At 46.2% G+C, this 24195-nt stretch overlaps 1 protein-coding gene across 1 annotated transcript; it reads left to right on the top strand.

The window, feature by feature from the left end:
• The first annotated feature begins 499 nt into the window (after positions 1-499).
• Positions 500-4069, top strand: LOC125509721 (heat shock protein 81-3). Its single transcript, XM_048674745.1, has 3 exons — positions 500-725; positions 940-1362; positions 2307-4069. Exons 1-3 carry the CDS (start codon positions 600-602, stop codon positions 3858-3860), a joined length of 2103 nt encoding a protein of 700 aa, XP_048530702.1. The 5' UTR covers positions 500-599; the 3' UTR covers positions 3861-4069.
• Positions 4070-24195: the final 20126 nt, after the last annotated feature.

The raw sequence follows: 24195 nt of genomic DNA, 5'->3' as shown, positions 1-24195 counted from the left end.
TTTCAGCATGTTTCACTTAAACATAATTTTAAATTATTTCTTCCATTTTAATAATAATAATTCATAAAAAGCAACACTTTTACCGGTTGTTTATAAATAAAAAAGAGTAACGTAAGCTATTTGCCTGTACCTGAGGAGAATCACATGGATTTGTAATAAGGAATTGTAGTTCCTTTCCTCTGCCGAAGACACCCAATCAACCGGTTTGGAATCCACCTAAACCCTCGTCTTTCCTTCCACTCTTTTGCCTTCCAAAAACCAAGTCCAAAGATACCAAACGGGTCTCTGTCATCGACAGGCTAAAATGGAAAACCCCGGTCCCGGTGGGCCACGAAGGACCAAAAGGCCGACGACCATTCCAAAACTCACCGCAACCCTAGCCGCGAAGCCCACGAGCAAGCACCGGCAGCGACTCGTCAACGTGCGCGCGCCGGCCTCGCCCGGCTTGCAGGCCCATGTAGAACCTTCGAGAACCACGAGACCACACATAAATAGGCTCCCACCCCCGCGGCCTCTCGTCCTCTCAAAACCCCTCCTAACCCTAGCCGCCTCCCGCACGCTTCTCCTCCGCCTCGAGCAGCTCAGGGACGCGCGCAGCCATGGCGACGGAGACCGAGACCTTCGCCTTCCAGGCCGAGATCAACCAGCTCCTCTCGCTCATCATCAACACCTTCTACTCCAACAAGGAGATCTTCCTCCGCGAGCTCATCTCCAACTCCTCCGATGTAAGCGCCCCCCTCCGGATCCCCTTCCCTCGTCCTCTGTTTTTTCCCCGTGATCCGCTAGCACGAATCCGTCCGAGCGCATGGTGGATTTGCGGCTGTCGCTAGGGTTTAGGTTACGTCGAGCCAGATCCGTTGACCCGCGGTCTGATTCGTGGCGTGCGAGATGCGTTTCAGATCTGTGTTCCCGGGCTGACGTGGTGTGTGATTTTCGCAGGCCTTGGACAAGATCAGGTTCGAGAGCCTCACGGACAAGAGCAAGCTCGATGCGCAGCCCGAGCTCTTCATCCACATCATCCCCGACAAGGCGACCAGCACGCTCACGATCGTCGACAGCGGCATTGGCATGACCAAGTCGGACCTCGTCAACAACCTCGGGACCATCGCCAGGTCGGGGACCAAGGAGTTCATGGAGGCACTCGCTGCCGGCGCTGACGTGTCCATGATTGGGCAGTTCGGTGTTGGGTTCTACTCCGCCTACCTCGTCGCCGAGAGGGTCGTCGTCACCACCAAGCACAACGACGACGAGCAGTACGTGTGGGAGTCTCAGGCCGGTGGCTCCTTCACCGTCACTCGTGATACGTCTGGGGAGCAGCTCGGCAGGGGTACCAAGATGGTGCTCTACCTCAAGGACGACCAGGTATGCAGTCCAAGCCAACTATACTGTGATTGGTTTACTCTTCATGTCTTCCATGTAGGTTCTGTGCTTAGGGTAGCTTTATTGGTAGGTTACTTGTTTGACTTGTTCCTGATCTGAACTGTATGATTGTGGCATCTATGTCTGCACTGCATAAGCTTAAACCTGTCAGTTCTGTGATCTACTTGTCTATGCAGAGCCTTTTAAACTGTGATGATTGGCTTACTGTCCATGTGTTGATGTTTTGTGCTTCAAACGGTGTGGTAGATAGGCTTATCTTGATCTAAACTGTATGTTTTTGTGTCCATAGTTCTGCACTGCATGAGATAAACTCTGTTGCCAATCAGCATGTTTGATTTGTCTATTATTGATGGTAATGTGATTAGTTGTATGTTTATGTGGGAGGCTTCACTGCTTAACCAGCTTGCTGTTAGAATTGGGATAGTTCTGTGTTGATTTGATACCAATAATTTTATCATTCCTGTCTCAGCTTGTTTAAGATCTGTGCTGTTGTAGTATATGTAGCCTGCCTAGTATAAATATGAGTGACGTCCCAACCATTTTAACCATGATTGGTAATATTATTACTTTATAAATTTGACTGTGAAATCATTATATTGATGGTGAGCTTTGTTAACTGCATTCTAATGCTCTCATATGTAAGCAATGCATGGATTAACTTTATTGATTGACCTTCTTTTAATTACTGCTTTGGATATTCTGTGTTCCATCTTTAGTATTCCTGCAATAAAACATTATGTCAGTTTGAATTGTAATACTCTATTATGGAATTACATATCTGCATGGAATTTCTACCTGTATTCTAGTAGTTTATTTTTGATTCTGTATTGCTGTATGTTTGGCTGTTCTTCAAATCTTTTTTGTGTACAGTCTTTGTTTGCACATGCTTACTGTTCATTATCTGATTTGTTACAATTTGCTTGCAGATGGAATACCTTGAGGAGCGCCGCATCAAGGATCTAGTTAAGAAGCACTCTGAGTTTATCAGCTACCCCATCTCCCTGTGGACCGAGAAGACCACTGAGAAGGAAATTTCTGACGATGAAGATGAGGAGGAGAAGAAGGATACTGAGGAGGGCAAGGTTGAGGATGTTGATGAGGAGAAGGAAGAGAAGGAAAAGAAGAAAAAGAAGATCAAGGAAGTCTCTCATGAGTGGAACTTGGTCAACAAGCAGAAGCCTATCTGGATGAGGAAGCCAGAGGAGATCAACAAGGAAGAGTATGCTGCTTTCTACAAGAGCTTGACCAATGACTGGGAGGAGCATTTGGCTGTCAAGCACTTCTCTGTTGAGGGCCAGCTTGAGTTCAAGGCTGTCCTGTTTGTGCCCAAGAGGGCCCCCTTTGACCTCTTCGACAACAAGAAGAAGGCCAACAACATCAAGCTGTATGTGCGCCGTGTCTTCATCATGGACAACTGTGAGGAGTTGATCCCTGAGTACCTGAGCTTTGTCAAGGGCATTGTTGATTCAGAGGACCTTCCCCTGAACATCTCCCGTGAGACCCTCCAGCAGAACAAGATCCTCAAGGTCATCAGGAAGAACCTTGTCAAGAAGTGCATTGAGCTCTTCTTTGAGATTGCTGAGAACAAGGAGGACTACAACAAGTTCTACGAGGCCTTCTCCAAGAACCTCAAGCTTGGCATCCATGAGGACTCCCAGAACAGGACCAAGATTGCTGAGCTTCTGAGGTACCACTCCACCAAGAGTGGTGATGAGCTGACGAGCCTCAAGGACTATGTGACCAGGATGAAGGAGGGACAGAACGAGATCTACTACATCACCGGTGAGAGCAAGAAGGCTGTGGAGAACTCTCCCTTCCTTGAGAAGCTGAAGAAGAAGGGCTATGAGGTCATCTACATGGTTGACGCCATTGATGAGTATGCCATTGGTCAGCTCAAGGAGTTTGAGGGCAAGAAGCTTGTCTCTGCCACCAAGGAGGGTCTGAAGCTCGATGAGAGCGAGGACGAGAAGAAGAAGCAGGAGGAGCTCAAGGAGAAGTTCGAGGGGCTGTGCAAGGTCATCAAGGAGGTGCTGGGCGACAAGGTGGAGAAGGTCATCGTCTCTGACCGTGTTGTGGACTCCCCTTGCTGTCTGGTGACTGGCGAGTATGGGTGGACCGCCAACATGGAGAGGATCATGAAGGCCCAGGCCTTGAGGGACTCGAGCATGGCTGGCTACATGTCAAGCAAGAAGACCATGGAGATCAACCCTGAGAACGCCATCATGGACGAGCTCCGCAAGCGCGCCGACGCCGACAAGAATGACAAGTCAGTCAAGGACCTGGTGATGCTGCTCTTCGAGACCTCCCTGCTCACCTCCGGCTTCAGCCTGGAGGACCCCAACACCTTCGGCACCAGGATCCACCGCATGCTCAAGCTTGGCCTGAGCATTGACGAGGACGATGAGGCGCCTGAGAACGACACCGACATGCCGCCCCTGGAGGACGACGCTGGTGAGAGCAAGATGGAGGAGGTCGACTAAGCGCCAAGTCTGCCTGTCGTCGGATGTTCATGCCCTGCACCGCCTAGTTGTTTTTATCTTTAGTGTCGACGTTGGATGGTTTTGGCACGTTTAGCTGTATCGGTTTTGTCTTTTGGCTGGCCAAACATTAAGCGCGGCTAGCTGTTTGTGGTACTCGTGGAACAGTTCGTTATTGTTGGTTCTATTATATGTTAGCTATATTTCTATAATTCTGTGCTATTGCTTGCATCTGCTGTACTTATGTTTTCCGTTGCTTTTGCTCTTTGTGTGGCCACTTCTGGATTCGTCTGTAATATAGCCTTTTTCTTCGTATACATAGAGGCCGTGAATGGCAAAGGAAACGAACCAAGATGATCTCGACGTCGTCATTGCATCCACGGCGGCGGCTGGCGACGGCCAGTGCCAGAGTGGTGAGGCTGGCTGGCGATGCGTCTTATCTCTGAGTTAGCTTGTCTCAACTCAAGGAAATAAAGATGTGTCATTCAGGAACGAGTATTTTTTTACATAGCCTTGCGACTGGAATCTTAATATTGAACCTAATCTCCTTATAACTGCAACCCGGTCTTCTTATCAGGAGTGAGCTCTGCAGGCTTGCGCCACAGGTGGTCTCTTGCTCCCATGGATCTGACGGTGCTTGAACTCCACGATGGATGCGATGTCGAGCTTCCTCACATCGGTTTCCCCTTTTTTTAAAGCTTAACTCACATTTTCGGGAGCGGATGCTGCTCGAGCTAAAGATATGCCCCCTAACTCTTGAACAGCTCCCACTTTGGCCGATATCAAACTTGACGCTGCCGTAGCCATGCCTGCCGACCCTGAAGTCCTTCACATGTGAGCAATCTGGCTTGTTGCTTTCTCCTGCAGCAAGCTCTGCAAGTTGTACACTCACTCACAGGGGCACCACCAAATGGAGTTATCACAGGATCAAAATGGATTCCTCCTAGCCAGGACTGCACCATTGATATACCCTTTTTGTTCCCCAGCAGAACAAGATGTCAGTAACTCAACACATAGCATGAAGTGGCTTCGGTTCTAAGATACTCCCTCCGTCCCAAAATATAAGAGCGTTTTGTATATCAGTGTAGTGTCAAAAACGTTCTTATATTATGGGACAGAGGGAGTATCAAATATTTTGACATTTGGGCTCCACAAGTGCTAATGGAGAACTTGGGCCAGTGGTGAATTGCTTGAATAAAGTACTTGCTAGAATGAAACAGTAAAAGCTTATTTGAATACAATACTCCTAGGAATCTTCACTGTAACGATGCTAGTAAATTCTTTTGCTTACTCAAATTATTAGCATGAAGCAACAAAAGCTTATTTCAATAAGTTTTCCCATGGGATAACAGAAGCCAAGTAGAACATGACAGTGGATCCATTTTAAAGAAATGTACTCCCTTCGTCCGGAATTACTTGTCGCTAAAATGGATAAAAATGGATGTATCTAGAACTAAGAGTATAACTGGTTTGATGCCAACATTTGGCATTGCCAATATTTAGCAGGCCAACATTTGACAAAATCAAAAGTTGCCAAATTTTGGTAGCCAACAAAAAAATTGGTAGCCAACAAATCACTAGCCAACATTTGGCATTTGCCAAATATTGGCATGCCAACTTTTGGCATCAAACCAATTATGCTCTAAAATACATCTAGGTACATCCATTTCTTCGACAAGTATTTCCGGACGGAGGGAGTATCTAGTTAATGTGGAAAACAAAATATTGTTCACTCTGCTTGAACCTGCATCTACTTAAGTTTGTGATGCAATGTGAAACAGAAAAGGCAAAAACACATCAAGCTTATCAAAAGTCTCAAGAAAATCCGAGCCATACAATGAAAATTACTGCTACGAAAACATTGCTGTATCAAAAGTCTCAAAAATAATAATGTAGCATCAACCTATCAGAAGTCTACAGAACAAACTAGTACCAGAAGCTAAGAAACTGATACAATACCACTGATAGTTTCTGGAGTATCTACCTGTTGAACTAGATGGTTTCCCCTCATGCTGTTCCACTGATCGGATAGTTAGCTCTTGGTTCTCTCCAGGATAGATACAGAAAGACACTGGTGTTACTGAAGCTTCAACATTATGATGACCCTATGCAAAATGACATGCGGATTTCATTTATGGGGTAATCAAAATGGACAGATTCAACTTTTTTGGATGCAACAAAAAGCAACTGGGAGCATTTTTATCTGAATATTCATGAACCCAAACGTGTGAGCATATATGGCTTGAAAAATGAAGAGGTCCACAAGATTTCATTTTACCTGCAACACAATTCTGGGCTATGGAGATTTATTGCCATACCTCTGTAGCAGGACTGCCTGTATCACCAACTCCACAGTTTTCTCAGCTTAACCAATACTTATCTTGAAAGGACGACAATAATAAATCAGAAAAAGAAACAAAAATCCAGGAAATATAGTCATTCAGTGACACCTACAGTAGTGGAATGACCGTTTGGCGATGGAGCTGGTGCTGAATGGGCGACCGAAGAGCTGAGTAAACTTCCTCCAGACTGAGTAGATTTTGAAGGGAACAAATTTCAGCTAAACATATGGCCTTGCTGCTTCCATCAGAACAGTTAATCAATGAGAACACATACCAACTCCTATGAATGAAATGCATCATGAAAGAATAATCTTCTATAGGAATACTTACAGCAGAAGATGTATCTGCAGGAGCTGTATATGCCGCTGTGTTATTGGATACATTTCCCCAACATGTAGTAGATGGTGCAAAAGAGGAGCTTGAAAACCTATAAATAACATTAGACACTGCCACATAAATAAGATGTGAAACAGTGAAATAACATATAAAATCTCATAATAAGTCAACTCAAAGAAAGGAAATTTTACATCAAATTGAAAAAAAAAGTACCAGTAAGTCAACTAACCCTTGAACCAGCCGTATTCAAAGAAAAAGGTCAGACTCATTTGACAGTGGTTTTCCCCAGTTTTAGAACTCTTATTTCAAAATAAGCTAACTACTTCAATTACTAATCACCACTGAAGGTGTATTGTTATTGTATAGAAGGCACTACTGCCCATAACAAATAGACAAAGTAGATCATGTAGAGACTTGCATGAATATTAGGATCAGATTAGTGCATCATGTTTTGAGTCAAAAGAACCAGAAATAGTAAGACAAAAATGGTATTTAAAAGTGCGTTGACAAATTACAATGCACGACCAAGTTTACATATTCAACTACTCCCTCCGATCCAAAACAAGTGACATGGTTTTAGTCCAAATTTGAACTAACACCACAAAACTTATTTTGGATTGGAGGGAGTATGTTTAATGATAGCAGCTGAAAATGTAAGAGACCGGGTCAACCTTAATTTGTGAATACATGATGAACTAAATGAAAAGCACAAAGAAACCACAAAACTTACGGATTTGGCGCTTCCTCGCGTCAGTCACATTTTTTCTTCTTCCTTCCTTTTTCCTCTTCCTCCCCTCTTGGCCGGACCTCGCCGGAGAAGAACTAGCCCCACCATCTATCCTAGGGGTGGGGGGTGCAGGGGATCGCCGGAGTTGCTAAGGGAGATTTCGGCATCATTGCATCGATAAGCTTTATCAAGGTGATTACATACATCACTGAACTGACTGGAGAAAAAGAATAAAGGGCCATCTGGCCTTTTACCCCCCAAATCTATCTCTACTTCCTAGACTACACTTGGCACATTATTAAAGAAGGGGATTAGGGGAACAGGGAGAAGGAGTAGTTCCCGTTCCCGTTTGCACTTGTGAGAATCCGTGTTTACTTGTTTTCTTCCATGATGATGATCCGGACTCAGTACGTAGTTTCTCGTGTGGCCAACTTGTGTTCTAACTCCAAGCCCGTGACGGACCCGGCTTCCTCCTCAAGACGCCCCGACACCCCCTGCATAAGTAGCCACGCCCCCGCAGCCCCATGGCCACCAAAGCAACACAACCACAACCACAACCGGCGACATCGTCTTATTCTCTCGATCGACGTAGACAAGTTTTCAATCTCAGTTTTCGGGCTTGATGGAGAACCAGGGAGCAGCAGCGGGAGCGGCGGCGCCGGCGTCGACGTGCTTCAAGCGGACGGTGGGGGAGGGGGCGTCGCTGATGGAGCGGGCCAAGGACCAGTACAGGCAGTTCACGGAGGCGCAGGCGAGCGAGCACTGGGAGTGCATCAAGAACAAGGTCAGCTCCATGTTCGCCGAGCCAATCTTCGGCGGAGGCGCCAAGGACCACGGCTCAGCCGCCAACACGACGCCGTCCGTCGAGTCGCAGTAGATCATCACCGTCTTCTTCTATATGGCCTATATATCGTTTCTGCTGTATGTTTTTAGTTGTGGTTGTATTCTGTCATTGTCGCCAAGTTCAGGTCTTGGATTAAACTCGAGGAACTGTATATTGAGGGTTTTGAGTTGACTAAATTAGTCCAGTAGTTATCTATTTTTTCTTTTCTTTTCATGTTCCCTTATTCCGACGCTCGACCCATAGCAATTTCGTATGATTTTTGAAGTTTTTTTCACATGAATATGATTCTTGTTCACTTCTTCATAGGGCTCAGTTCCAAGAAATTTACAGGTTTTTTTAGAGGATCTGGCTCCATGAATTCCTAGGATTTGCACTTTATTTCAAAAGAAAATTGCCACCCACCCAAATCTCTTTACAAATCAATTGTTTTCCTGTGCTGTCAAATCCAAATTTCGGTGGTTTTGTAATCCTAGTGATATCCCACAGGGTTAAAGAGGCCATATGTAATTCCAATGCTAATTGTTTTTCTAATTCAAACAATAAAGGTCTCCCCGTCTAGCCCCCGTTCTGACGTTGCATCTAGTATCGTTGGTGGGCGTGTGGAGGCGTGTCTCCGGCAGATCTATCTTTGGTGGATTTGCTCGGATCTCGTCGTTGTTCGTCTACGTTCTTGTGTCTTCGGTTTGGATCTTTTCGATCTATGTTATTTTTCATCGGCGGCGGTTGCTGTTCTGGGATGCTGGTCCTATGGGGCCTTAGCACGACGACTTCCCGACTGTCTACTACAACAAGTTGTGTCTGGCTCTAGCGATGGAGGGGCGATGACGGCGGCGCGATGGAGGGGCGATGACGGCGGCGCGCCTTCAGCTTGCTTCGGTGCTTGTAATCGTTGCTAGGTGGTTTATGAATCTGAATGTAATTTTTATTTCTGGTGTTTGTTGTACTGCCATGATTGAAGATGAATAGATTGTAAGTTTTCCCATAAAATAAATAAATTCAAGTCGTGAAAAAACCATGCAGTATAAATCGATGTTTCATCATTGCAATACTAATAAACTTTAGCATCGATTAGATTAGATACATCACTCAACTAAGGGAGATTTTGGCATCATCGCATTGATAATAAACTTTATAAGAGAATTACATACATTGACGGAGAAAAATAATGAAGGGCCATCTGCATCTTGATTGACGCACAAGGTTTAGCCCCCAAATTATCTCTACTTCCTGACTAAACTCGACCCATTGTTAAGTGTTTGTAATGATTTTGAATTAATAAAATTTATATATATAAAAAGAATCAACCACCAGCTTGGTCCTCCAAGGTACCCATTTGGAGGATTCTGCCCATATTTTCCGTATGTGCCCTGCTGCAACGTAAATGTGGTTGGACCAGGTTCCCTCCTTGTCTGAACCTCATCTGGGATGCAGCCGAGGTCTCGACCCTAATATTTGGAACTTTATTGTGCTTCTTTTGAAATATCTTTTTGGAAAAATCAGAGACTTAATAAATCCACATGCAGCGTAGACTGGTTTTTCTTTTTTGTAGCTTGCAACTCATTAAGGGCGTGGGCGTGTTCGGGAGCCCTCCAGCTCCTCGCTGCCCCAGCTCCACTTACGGAGTTGGGCTGAACGCTCCAACTCCAGGAGTTTAAGGCGAGAAGCTGGCGCGCAACATAGTACAAAAAAGGAGGATTTGTGGAGCTGGGTTTTCCGCGCTTCTGTTTCTCTGAGAAGCTGGAGTTAACAGAATTTACATTGTTGTGCCACCGTCAAGTGAAATAACTCATACCGGTTCGAGCGTCTATTTTTTTGAGACAATTCCATGAAGTTTTATTAATTCATCACAATGTTTACAGGGACAGACATAGGATTCCCTGGATGCCCCAGCCAAACATGGCGGCCAGCTCCCAGGGTAAGTGCATGCTTCACTAAATTATGAGCTTCAAAGTTTGAGCTCCTACGTTCATGAACTATATTACATAAAGTAAAGGAAAGAGAATGGCTTATAATCTCTTGAACTATAGTCCCATAACTCGACAAGTTTTTCTTCTGAATGTCGTCAACCACCACCTTGCAGTCCGATGCCACATGAATTCTTTGGGCATAGAGATCATCGGCTAGATCCATAGCTTCTCTAACTGCCAATGCTTCAAGCATTGTTGGGTCCGAAATATATCTGAAAACAATGGCAGAAGCGCCCATATAGCCACCTTGTTGGTCCCTGTAGATAACTCCAATCGTCCCGAAACCACGGCGTGACACCGTCGCATCCATGTTCAGCTTTGCACATCCGACCTCCAGCAGAATCCAGCGAGGTATGTGCTGCGGTATGGCACTAGTCCGTGCGTAGATAATGAGGTACCGCCGGTTCAACAGAGTTCACAACTCTTTTATGAAACTTCTGATTGCGCTTACACAAGTTAGTGGTGAAAACATGATACTGCCCACTATTCAACTGCTTTGGATTGCTCTGATAACCTGACTGCTGCTGCTGTTGATTCCCCTGATGGTTGTAACCTCCCTGATTGCCCTAGCTATTCTGATTGCCATGTCCGATTTGGTTGCCCTGGAATCCTGAGCCGGAATTGCCTCCACCATAACCCGGCCCATGGAAACCGCCTCCTGAACCGCCAGGCGGTCCATTGTCATATTGAAAGAGATTTGAATTTTTGAATTCCCGCATGATGAAGCAATCCTTCCAAAGATGCGTAGCTGGCATCTCCTTTGATCCGTGCTTAGGGCAGGGCTGGTTTAACAGGCACTCCAGATTGGGGCCTGAACCTCCCCCCCCGATGGGGCGGTTTACCCTTACGCCGCTGACCGTTGTCCTGAGCGTTGGTGTTAGTCATAAAGTCCAAGCTGTTATCTGCCTTGCGTTTACCATTGTTCCCATGACCTGCCGGATTATGCTGCTGCCCTTTGGCGTTGCCGCTCTTCTTTCCCTTCCCTGTCTTGTCATCATCAGACTCGGGGTCCTTGGTACTATCAGAGTCGACATATTTTACCAGAGCCGCCATAAGAATTCCCATGTCATTACAATGGCGTTTGAGCCATCCCAATTTCAGCTTCAAAGGTGCAAACCGGCAATTGCCTTCCAATGTTAAAACGGCTGTGTCAGCGTTGATGCAGTCTGACGAATGCAAAATCTCCGAAACTCGGCGCACCCAGTGGGTTGTTGATTCTCCTTCCTCCTGGACACAAGCAGCTAAATCCACGATTGACATGAGCTGTTTGCACGCATCCTTAAAGTTCTAGATAAACCGGGCCCTTAACTCGGCCCATGATCCAACAGAGTTGGCTGGCAGATTTTTCAACCACGTGCGAGCTGTCCCCTCCAACATCATGGTGAAGTATTTGGCACACGCCGCTTCATCCACATCCAGCATCTCCATTGCCATCTCATAACTCTCCACCCATGACTCAGGGGATAAATCGGCACCTTGCGCAGGCCCTTGAAATCCTTGGGTAACCGTACATTGCGCAGTGCTGGGACAAGACATGGCACTCCCAAAGAACTGGAGGTAACCCCTGGTTCCACCGATGTTGTTGGACGAACCGGCGTGAGCTGACGAACCGGAGCTTCGTGCTGCGCCGCTAATTCGGCTTCTCGACGTGCCCTAGCGCGATCCACTACATCCTGGGCATTGCCTCCGCCACCCGTCGGGTTATTACCATGGTACTTTTAAGTTTGACGCCTCTTTTGACCAAGTTGGTGCGCAAAGCCATAGACTCATGTTTAACCCGCCAAGCAAACATCTGAATTTTGCGTGGGCATGGCAATTTCCAGATATGCTGCCATGGTTGGTCCTCCCACTTATCAAGGTTGCCCGCTGTCATTGTGCTACTTTCAGGAGGCCCATTATTTGTTTGCTTCTCGAGCCGTACATACAACTTATAAACACTCTTTCACCGCATGGTTCCCTTTCCTATCAAAATGCCACACCACGAAGTCATCATCTCCTTCTCACAAGGGAATCTGCAGAATGTGTCGAGCATCATCCGGCTAGAAGCTATGCCTACAAGCTACTCGTCCCATGATCTGGTGACTGGACAAATGATTCCTCGCACTGCTTGATACGTCCGGTTCATCGATATGCCTGCTGTAGCTCCGGCTTGGGCGGGGAGTAGAATGAATCCTTTTGCGGCTATATGAATAGGCCTGCTGCTGAGCCAAGGCCGTCTAAAGAAGCTCCCTAGCCCTCCGTGTCTCAACCGCTACTGGGGACTCGCCCTCAATCGGGAGAGCTGCCAATCGTGAAGCGGCAGCAATGATGTTATCCAACGGGTTAGGGTAATGACCCGAAGGTGTTGGGACATGTTGTGATGGAATATCATTCTGACGAGGTGGAGGCGGCGGATCTGTTGCACGAGGCTGAACCAGTGCCTCGGTCCCAGGTGCCTCCGCCCGGTTTACCACATGTTGGTTGCTGGTGCCCGCCGCTGGCGTGTTAAAGAGATTCCTCGCCTCCAAGACCGACATAAGGTGTGACTGGTATCTTCTCCTCATGACGTCATCTAACGCACTCTGATCCAGCATAAGCCGGTACGCCTGAGCCTCCAATCCAGCCCGCTCTGTAGCCATCCTGGCGTTTTCTGCTGCTAGGTCCGCTTTAGCCTGAGTTATCTGATCCTTCACCTTTGCAATCTCTGCGTTGTGCTGATCCCGGTTTGCCGCGTCCACTTTCGCTGCCAGTAACGTCGCTAAAGCGTCGAATAGGTCGAACAAAACCTAAGTCGGAGGCGGCGCAGAGCCCCCTGCTCCCGCTGGTGTTGCTGTTGCTGAACCAGAGATGATTGCCGCGGCGGTAGAAGAGTGCTGCGCTGATTGTGTATCGGCCATGAAGATTGCGACCCGGTTTGGCAGATCGAGGGGGTCCGTAATACTGTTGCCATCGGAACCTCCACTAATCCGGCCGTCCTGCAGCTGGTACAGCGATTCGGTCTCTCCGGTTGAACACTCGTCATCAGAGTAGACAATGGTTTCACCACCAGATGCCGATCTATCCTCATATTCCGCTCCATGGATGACACCTACGAAGACATGCTTTATGATGGGCTAAACCTGGGCAGAGCTTGCACGCTGAGCCGTCTCGATGATGTCGGTGCAGATGTCTGGCTCAGGGCCCGGTTCGCCGGTCTTGCCGATGAAGACGTGAATTCTACCAAAGGGGACCCGGTACCCGTATTCAACTGAACCGGCCTGGGGACCCCATCATGCATCGTCGATGTAGAGCTTGTCGCGACAACTTTTAGTCATCCGGCCCACAACGTATCCCTTGAGTCCTTCAAAGCTGCCCTTCAAAAACTCAAAACCATCGTGCGATAGCCCCACGGTGGGCGCCAACTGTCATGGTTTTGTCACGACAGATGTCCTCGTGAAAGGACTTAGTCGTGGAGCCATCGCTACGGGTTAGCTTAAAGGGGTTAAAGCGGACGAAGGACGCAAGAGTTTATACTGGTTCGGCCCCTTACGATGAAGGTAAAAGCCTACTCCAGTTGTGATGGTATTGGTAGGGTTTCGATGACCAGGGAGCGAATCCGCTTTGCTTGGCTTTCGAGTTGTTGCCTGTTGTCCCTAAACCGCCGTCGGGTCGTCCCTTTATATACATAGGTCGACGCCCGTCGGTTTATAGAGTCCCGATGCCGGATCATCAACATGCCGAACTCGGTCCCTATTCCTCCTATCTTACAATACAAGTTACATGATAATGTCGGTTTATGTCTACAGGCCTTAACCCACCTTAGGGCCTTAGGCCTTCATGAAGCGCCATCATCCTTTGTCTTCCTAGGCTTCAAATAGTAATCATCATAGAGTTAACCTGGCCACTCCTGGCTGGTTTATGTCCAGTAGTAATATCCCCAACACGCATGGTCCGCACGCTTAACGTTCGATGACGATTTGTATTATGAGTTATGTGTTTTTGGTGACCGAAGATTGTTTGGAGTCCCGGATGAGATGGCGGACATGACAAGGAGTCTCGAAATGGTCGAGAGGTAAAGATTGATATATTGGACGATGGTATTCGAACACTGGAATAGTTCCGTATCGTTTCAGGTATTTTTCGGAGTACCGGGAGGTTACCGGAACCCCCCGAGAAAGGTAATGGGCCTCATGGGCCATGGAAGAGAGAGGGGACAGCCCACAAGGGGTGGCCACCCCCCCATGGGATTCTGAATTTGACTAGGGGAGGGGGCGGCGCCCCCCTTTCCTCTCCTGCCCCCCCTCTCCTTTCCCCTTCCCCCCTCCATGAGAAGGAAAGGGGTGGGGGGAATCCTACTAGGACTGGGAGTCCTAGTAGGACTCCCCTCTCTTGGCGTGCACCTGGTGGCCACCTCCTCCCCTTCTCCTTTATATACGGGGGCAGGGGGGCACCTCAGAGCACATCAATTGTTCTTAGCTGTGTGTGTTGCCCCTCTCCACAGTTTACTCCTCCGGTCATAGCATTGTAGTGCTTAGGCGAAGCCCTGCGCGGAACACATCACCATCACCGTCACCATGCCGTCGTGCTGACAAAACTCTCCCTCGATCCTCTGCTGGATCAAGAGTTCGAGGGATGTCATTGAGCTGAATGTGTGCGGAACTCGGAGATGCCGTACATTCGGTGCTTGATCGATTGGGTCGTGAAGACGTTCGACTACATCAACCGCGTTAAGCTAACGCCTCCGCTTTCGGTCTACTAGGGTATGTGGACACACTTTCCCCTCTCGCTGCTATGCATCTCCTAGATGGATCTTGCGTGATCGTAGGAATTTTTTTCAAATTGCATGCTATGTTCCCCAACATTGTCCATCACATCTGTGGCAGAGAACATATGGCCCATTTGTGATTTATTATGTACAACCCATTTTTCAATTCTAATTGAATTTACTCAGCCCATTTAGTGTTTGTTAAAATTACAGCCCATTTTCTAGCCAGGACTCTGTTAATAATTTCAGCCAACTGCTAAAAAAAATTCAACAAAATTTCCAACATTTTGATGGGATCCATAATATTTTTTAACCCGAAATATAGAGTCAGATTAAATATAATTTCAAAATAAATTTGTATTATGTAAAAATCCAACGAAATTATGCAAGCGCAACAAGTAATGAAATAAAAAAATGTAACTTTTTTATAAGAATTAAAAAATGTACCTGTAAGGTGCGTTTTTTATATTTACAACCAATTTTTTAATTACAACCCATTTATTATTTTTAAAGTCCATTTTATTGGCATGTCTAATGCGGCCCGGAGAATAACAAGTTGATCTGGGTTGGGTATTCCGCAAAAAAATAGCTAGGCTAGCCATTTTCACATTTAAATAGTAATATCTGGGCCGGATATTTGGTCGATATAAAATAGTAGCCTGGGCCACAGCCCGCCCAGTTCATAACCTTCTCCTCTGAACAACAACAAAAACATCACTCAAGAAAAACTCTGCTCACACCTCAAAAACACAAATACTGCTCGAGCTGCTGGGCCCCAGCTGTCGGCCGCTCCTTGTGCGATTCTCTCGTCTATTGACTATATAGGTTGACAATGGTGTGGGACCATGATGCCAGGAAACCAGGAGGAAGAAAAAGATTTATAGTTGTATATAATAAGGAGGCACTTGCGTACGTGCGGCTATGGCCCTGGTGAGATCCACTGTCATCCTCTCCAATTAAAGTCATCTTCTGATTTCTTGTTCGTTGACAATGTTAACAACGCGAGACAGCGGTGCCACGGCGAGCACAACAACTCGAAGGACGACGGAGAGGGACTCACGGGCCCTACAGATGGTCTGATACAGGGCCTGCTGCTCATTCAGGAAGCCAGGATCATAGGGCCACATGTCCGAGACGGCATTGTCGTTCGCTTGTTCACCGGCGATTCGTCCTTCCGCGAGTCGGTGCTTGCTGAGGAGACGGAGGTTGCAGCACAGGTCCTCCTGCGCTGGTAGCTCTTCCGTCATTAGGGCGTCGAAGTGCGGCCACACCTGCTCTATAGTGAACACGGCATGAACCGGCTTGGGCAGTGCCGCCGACTCCTGGTCGGAAGTCACGTCCATCATCTGATTGCCGTCGCTCATCTCGGCGAGCTTGCTCGCGAGCTAGCATGTCCGGCTGCTAGACGCCTGGACCACTGCCAAGCACGAGCCTGACCGCCCTGGCCCACACAGACCTCCTCCCTCACCGGCGCGCGCTTCCTGCCCGAAACGGTCAGCGTCGCCAGCGCTGCTTGCCGGTGCAGGCGATTGCTCCGCGTTCAAATAACACAAGTGTCGTCCGTCCGTCCGTCTGCCGCCCACATTAATGATACACGGTTGCCGAGGAGGCTACTACGGCGCCACCCGTCCGTCCCTCTGCCGCCCACCATTGCTATATAAACTGATGTGCCGACCATAGCCGCAGTGAAAGGACATGCGGTGCCCCCATGTGTGGTTTTGGTAATTGATGACAATCTCTATGGACTAACGGTTGCCTTGAGTTATATTTGAATGATTTGTCCATAGGATTGTCTTGAAGTCCATGTGTTGGTTTCAAGGAGTTTATGAGATTGCCAAAGTGCTTTTCAAGGAATTATCCAAAGATTGGTCATGTGTGAGTTGAGATGGCCAAAGTGCTTTCCAAGGAATTATCCAAAGATTGGTCATGTGTGAGTTGAGCTTATTGCAAGCATGTCTTGAAGAAGAAGATTGTGTGATCATTCATGTTTACCTTCAAGACATCATCCAAATGAAGAGAGTTGGAAAGATTCAATGTTGATCAAGACTAAGTCAAGAGTGAATCAAGTTGATCAACTCACAAAGCGTAGAAGAAGTACCGAGAGGGATCAAGTGATCCCATGGTATGGTAAGCATTGTCCATTACGCTTTGTGTACTACCCATGGTCTACGTGAGAGTTCTTTATGGGGTTAGGTATGTTTCCATGGTCTTGCGTCAAGAGGAAGATCTCATACAACCCATGGAGGATGACATCAAGTGGTGATCGTCATCAAGTTTGCAGTGTGCAAGTTCAAGTGGAGCAACTCGAAGAGTGACTCACCCATAATGAAGTATGGGGGAGCAATCAAGCTTGAAGCTTTCCATCCATTGTGGTGTCAATGTAATTGTGAAGATGTGCCAAAGAGTGGCTCACCCATACTGGAGTATGGGGGAGCAATCAACTAGTCTTCATCGAGCCAACACAATCAAGAAAGGTGGTCCAACTTGAGAAAGTCAAGATCGTCATCATCTATCTCAAGTGGACTATGTGCAAGACAAAGATTTTCCCTTCATAGGTTTTCTATTTTACCGGTCTCATAGTGGTAGTTGGGAGACCGGGTTGTAGGATCGATTACCGTACTATCAAGGGGGCTCTCTAGGGAGTAGCTTGATCATATCATTCGTCGAGAGCTCAAACCATTGCATCCTTGCATAATCTTTCTTAGTTCTTGTTTGGTTCCATTTGTGAGTCTTAGAGCTTATGGTCATCTTGATGACAAGCTTGAGTTCATCGAAAACGGAGTTCGCATGCATCTTCTATGATGTTTTCGGTGTTGGAGGTTTTACCGATCTTATCTGAGGAAGGGTTATCACCATTTTATTATGGTCCTTTTCTCATTTTCTTCTTATTGATATTTCTCTCAATATTGTGTTAGCCCTTGTCGTTAGCTTTCCAACAAACTTGGTTTCGTTGAATTCGGAGCTCGTATGCGAAAGTTGTGGCTATTTTGATATTGCCTGTTTTACATAGAGAGGTTGCACTGCCCCATGGAGAGGTTGTACCACTTGACCGATACAACCGGTGTTTGGAGCGGTTGTACCGCTCCAGAATTGGTTCGGAGGTTGTACCGGTCATGTACCGCTCTACCACCGGACTGGTCTCTGTTGTGGTGCGGTTGTTGGGCGGTTGTGGGTCGGTTGTACCGCTTATTGCCTGTTACTAGTTGTACCGGTGCTCATAGAGGTTGTACCGCTCCTATGTTGTTCTGTACATAACGGGCAGATTCGTGGGGACCTATTTGAGGGGGTCTTCTTCCCCAATGGTTCCCTAACTCTTGAGCTCGTTTTTGCCCCCATTGTTGACCTTCTTTGAGCTTGCTAACTCTCAATCCCTCCATGGATTCTTGCTAGTTTTTGAGGGAAAAGAGAGAGGAGATCTAGATCCACATTTCCACCAATCACTTTCTCCTCCATGTGAGGGGAACCCCTTGGATCTAGATCTTGGAGTTCTCCTTCTTGTTCTTCCTCTCATTTTCCTCCCTAGCATTAGTTGCTTTGGTGGGATTTGGGAGGGAAGGACTTGGGCACTCCGTGTGCCCTGCCACTGCATTTGTGCATCGGTTTGAGTTCTTCACGGTGATACGTGGAAGTTACAAGTTGGGAGCTTATTACTCTTGGGTGCTTGGTACCCTTGAGCTTGTTCCTCTTGGGTGCCCTAGACGGTTGGTGGTGTTCGAAGCTCAATCATTGTGGTGTAAAGCTCCGGGCAAGCGTCGGGGTCTCCAATTAGGTTGTGGAGATCGCCCCGAGCAATTTGACGGGTACCGGTGACCGCCCCCAAGGGTTGCCAAAGTGTACGGGCTCGGTGACCGCCCCCAAGGGTTGCCATTTGTACGGGTTCGGTGACTGCCCTCAAGGGTCCCTTAGTGGAATCACGACATCTTGCATTGTGCGAGGGCGCGAGGAGATTATGGTGGCCCTAGTGGCTTCTTGGGGAGCATTGTGCCTCCACACCGCTCCAAACGGAGATTAGCATCCGCAAGGGTGTGAACTTCGGGATACATCGTCATCTCTGCGTGCCTCGGTTATCTCTTACCCGAGCCCCTTTACTCATGCACTTTACTTTGTGATAGCCATATTGTTTCTTGTCATATGTCTTGCTATCACTTAGTTGCTTATCTTTCTTAGCATAAGTTGTTGGTACACACAGGTGAGCCTAGTTGTTTTAGGTTTTGTGCTTGACAAATTAACCGCTAGGTTTATTCCGCATTTGTTCAAGCCTAAATCGTAATTATTTTAAAACGCCTATTCACCCCCCCTCTAGGCGAAATCCTCGATCTTTCAATTGGTATCAGAGCCTCGTCTCTCTTTATTAGGCTTTACCGCCTAGAGAGTAAAGATGTCGACTAGGGGATTAGGATTCTCTGACACTCTTAGTTTCGAGGGCACAAATTTTGATGTTTGGGTAATTCGCATGCTTAATCTCTTTAGGGCCATGGACCCAAATTTAGAGCGAATTGTAGATATGGGTTTTTCTCCTCCAAAGGATCCCGAAAGATTATCTTTAGAGGATGAGCAAAACTCTTATCTCAATGCTCAAGCTTCTAATGTGCTTTTCGATGCTTTGAGCAATGTAGTTATATTTCAACTCATGCCGTTCCGGGATGCTCATGAGTTGTGGACAAAGCTTCAAGATAAATATGGCGTGTCCAAGTTTTGTGGGGATTATTGTTCTCCCTCCACATCCGGCCGTATAGTCTTCTCAACTTCCTCTACTTCACCTACATGTGGTTTGCCACAAGGTAATGATATGGTGAGTAGTGTTGGTCATTGCAATGATGATAGTATGTTTATTGTGGATGATCCTTCATCACTATCTTATTGCAATGCTCCTTCTTTGGGCTTTAACACTTCGAGCACTCCAAATGTTTCACATGCTTGTGTTGATAGTCCTTGCATATCATGTAGAAATTGCTTGACTAAATCTCATGATGATATGTTTACTATGTCTTGTTGCCATGATAAAAATGCATATATGTCCTCGAATTGTTGTGCTAACAATGTAGCGGAAACCCAACATCCCATGGAACAAGATGTGGTCTTGAATGGTGCTTCAATGGATCCTACATCATCATCTATTGCATTTTTCCTTATGGCCAAGGCTTCAAAGGTATCTCCCACTTTGAATCCCAATATATCTTGTGATGATGGCAAGAGTGATGATGATGTTGATTATGATGAAGAGAATGATAATGTTGCCTCCTTAAAAACTAAGGTGGAAATGATTTTTAAAGCTCTTCACAAAAATAAACTTGCTCGTTCCAACTTCATGGAAATCATGTCTATTGCCATTGAAGGCAAGAAATACATTAAGGAGTTGGAATCTCATCTAGAGGAGCATGAGGTCACCATTGAGAAAATGGAAGCTCATGAGCGTGATTACACAAATGAGATCACGGAGCTATCTCAAGCTCTTGAACATGAACAATCCTCATCCGAATCTCTTGAGGAGACCTTTGCTATGGAATTATCTAGAATAAAGGAATCTCACGATAGAGCACTCGAGGTGGCCAATGATTTCAAAACTAAAAATGCTAAGCTTGAAGTTGCTCATGCTAGGCTCCTTGAGGATTTTGAGCACCTCGAAAATGGCTCAAGGGTCATCAAGGGTGAGCTCATCAAACTCACCGAGTCTCATGCTCAACTTGAAGCTTCTTACTTAAAAGAGCTTGCCAAGGTGTCCTCTCCAATTGTTGTTAATGATGATGCTTCGGATACTAACTCTATTACTTGTGAAGCATCCATTTTGAAGGAGAATGTTGAGCTTCGGGCTCAACTTGAGTTGCTATCTAGCAATTATGGGAAATTGGAAGAAAACCATGAAAAGCTCTCAAGCTCTCATGATGATATTCTAGTATCCCATAATGAGCTAAAGATATCACATGAGGCCATGATTTCTAAGGTTACATCTAGTGAGCCTCATGTGGATACTAGCACTAATTCTAGTCAAAATGCTACATTGCCATGTGCTAGTCCTTGTAATTCATCTACTCACAATGTTGGTACATCTTGTGATGAATTGCTTTCCTTGCCTTGTTGCTCTAACAATGAAGCTTATACTTCCTATAGTACTTGTGTTGAGACTAACCATGTAGAGGAAATCAAAGAGCTCAAGGCCCAAGTCACTTCTTTGGAGAAAGACTTGGAAAAGAGTCATGAAGGGAAATGCACACTCAACAATATCTTGAGTGTGCAAAAATCCCCCAATGACAAAGGTGGACTTGGATTCAACTCCAATAAGAAGAATAGGCCCAAGATGATCAAGAAGAAGGGCCAAGAACAAGTCAAGAATTCGACCAAGATTATTTGCTTCAAGTGCAAAATTGAAGGGCATCATGTTAGATCTTGCCCATTGAAGAAGAAACCCATTGGTGACAAGCAACAAGGGAAGCGGCCACAAGTACATTCTCATGCTCAACCTCAAGTTGAAGAAAAGCCTCTTCCCAAGAAGACTCAAGCTTATGCTTCTCAAGTTGAGAAATCAAGTGAGAAGAAAGTGAAGAGTAGACGTTGCTACCTATGTCGCGAGAAAGGTCACCTCGCCTCTTCATGCACTAGTGGTAACTTATCCAACCCAATTGTTATTGATGATATCTATTCTCTTGGGAAGGATAATGTTGGCAATGTGTTTGCCAAATTTGTTGGTGCTCAAAGTGGTGTCAAGAAAAGAACCATTTGGGTAGCCAAGCCTATTGTGACTAACCTCTTAGGACCCAACTTGGTTGGGGACCAACAAGCTCAAACTTGATCAATAGGTGATAATGGAGGTCATTGGAGACTTGGCTACATTATGAAGAATTAAGGGGACTTCATCATTCTCATTGTCTCAAGCCAAGTCATTCAGATTATCAAGTTTCTATCTTATATCCAATGTTCCTCCTTGCGGTAACTCGTGCTTAAAGTGTCTACATTGATAGTTACTTGCCCCTTTGCATGTTTTGTTTCGTACCTTGCATGTGTTTGTATATGTTGTGCTTCCAACTTGATTATCTTGAGCAATCAAGTATGTGTGTGTTGGTTTGCACATCATGTACGTGTGTGTCTTGCGTTGAGCCTTTTGCATCTTGTTTATTTCTTAGTTGGCTCTTGTGAGAGATTAATGGAATATCCCATTATGGGGGAGTGATGTGCTTTGTGCACCTCACAATCCTATAAATGTTTTTACATGAGTAATACCATCTAGTATTGATATTACAAGATTATCTAGTCGCTATGTGGTAGATCTTCTCATGAGAAATTCAAATTCTAAATAGTCCATTAATTATCTCTTGTTGGATACTCTTATTGCCTCTTGTTAAGTTTTTATTGGTATCACATTATGGGGGAATAATATGCTACGTGCATATTACAAGCCTAGAAAATGTGTACATTTGAGATATTGTCACCTAGAATTGATATTGTAAATTATCTTGTTCCTAGGTGGCATGTTGGCTCTACAAGTTGCAATTTGGTTGTGTTTGGTGTAAAGATGATGTTGGATATCCTTGCTATCTACCACCGGGAATTATTTCCATTTACTTCTTGTCTTTTGACAATTGGTACTCACTTGTGTGGTAGAATTTATTGATCATCTTTACATTGGCTTGTGCCTTTATTTGCCTTTTATCTTGCCAAGGATTGTATCATCTCCCTTTGTCTTCCATACCACTTGTGGATCTTGTTTATTTCTTGATCTTGTTTAGTGTTTTCTAGATATAGTGAAAGTGGTGATCCCACCTTGTGCATTTTGTATTCAAATGCAAATTCTCTATAATGCACTAGTCTTGGGGGAGCTATCCTATTTTCTATAAAACACTCATCTTGTGATCCTTATCAAGTGTGTGTCGGTGGAAGACAAGTCGTTTCTTTTGGGTACTTTTTGCCATCATGAAACTTTGTAGAGAGCTTGGTTTGTTTGGAACCATCCTCTCTTTTGGGGGTTTGATATCCTTTATTTAGTGGGTATCAATGGATATCTCATTTCTTGATGTATCTTTTATTGATATCCTCCAAGTGATGATTTATTCTTTTGGCATCCTTTCTTCACTTGGTATTTCTTTGTCATTTGGTATCGGTTCTTGAAAGTCTTGAGCATGCATATTAACTTCATGTAGTTTCTTGGGAATGCTTTCCTTCTTTGACCCAATATATAAGGGAAACTCCACAAAGTCTCTAATTGGATGAGATGTGCATGAAATTCATTTCCTTATCTATATCGAATGTGCTCTTCTGAGCGCGAGCATAGGTGATCACGGTATCCCTCCCGCCTGTGGTCATCGGGATGCACAATCTGAAGCGTATAGGCCCAGGTATTACTCCAGTGTATGATTTAATGAACAGTTCCGCTGGCCCACTTCTGTTAAATGGCGTGTGGTACGTCGTCAGCTACCTGGGCTCCGGCTCGGGGCGGCGACAACTGAGTGGGCCGTTCTGGCGTGGATTCTGAGCCAACGCCGGCATCTGCCTCAATTATTGCTGCCCACGGTCGCCGGTGCCCACCACGATTCACTCTTCCTCCTTCCTCCTCGCTAATTTTTTTCTTCACCGACCTCGGCCTCTCGTCGCCAGCGAGTCTAGTGAACCTTGCGGGATGTCGACTTCCCGTCCAATGGCGTCGACGATGACATGCTGCCGCTCATCCCTTGCCCTGACTTCGGCTGGGAGATTATCACCTGGATTGCTCGCGGCGGCGAGAACGTCGGGGACCGCTTCTACAAGTGCATCAAGAAACATGCAAGAGCAATTATACAGGTTCATGGTCCAATCGGACTCACTAGCCCCAGATCTGCATATTCTGCTGCAGGACTCATCTCAGGGCCCAGCAGTATCTAGTTCCAGCTGCTCGTCGCCATCCAGCACAGATTTGCAACAGGGCTTGGACACAGAAAGTAGCCGACGAGGTCACTGTTGGAGGCGGCGAGGCTAGCGCTCCATCCCAGATGCAGAAGAATCAACTCATGCCGGCGTCGCCTGCTAATCACTCTCCTAGTCTCCTTGCTGCTCGAAGATGCAGCGGATAGCTGTTTTCCTAGCGGGGGCCAATCTACTCGCAGCTGATCGGGCTGGGGATGCTGCTGCTAAATTGCTAATCCTCGTGCGTATCTTCGGCTAGAAGCTCAGCCCGTCACGTTGATGAGTTGGTCTCTCAGTTTGTATGACTGTTTTAGCGTTAGCAGTGATTTGGCTGGTCAAATCACATGTCCGTGTGTATAGTTAAGTCATGTGGTGTCCCGTCGTAGTAAAGATCAAGAGTGTTGTCGGTTGTGCCTTGCTTGTAATGTGATGTCCGTGTGTTAAATCAAGCACTATTTGGATAATTAAGCAATGCGGTGACATGTGGTAGTAACGATCAAATGTGATGTCGTGTCTATTTTGACAGAG

Source organism: Triticum urartu, chromosome 5, assembly GCF_003073215.2.
Source record: "Triticum urartu cultivar G1812 chromosome 5, Tu2.1, whole genome shotgun sequence".
NCBI lineage: Eukaryota > Viridiplantae > Streptophyta > Magnoliopsida > Poales > Poaceae > Triticum > Triticum urartu.
Note: the sequence above shows the minus strand (reverse complement) of the source record. Positions and strands in the feature narration are given on the sequence as shown.

Bases quoted from the DNA above. Each gene is read 5' to 3' on its own strand.
- LOC125509721 (XM_048674745.1), top strand. From the start codon at position 600: ATGGCGACGGAGACCGAGACCTTCGCCTTCCAGGCCGAGATCAACCAG. The intron at 726-939 runs GTAAGCGCCCCC...TGATTTTCGCAG, and splicing joins TCATCTCCAACTCCTCCGAT to GCCTTGGACAAGATCAGGTT. The intron at 1,363-2,306 runs GTATGCAGTCCA...ATTTGCTTGCAG, and splicing joins TCTACCTCAAGGACGACCAG to ATGGAATACCTTGAGGAGCG.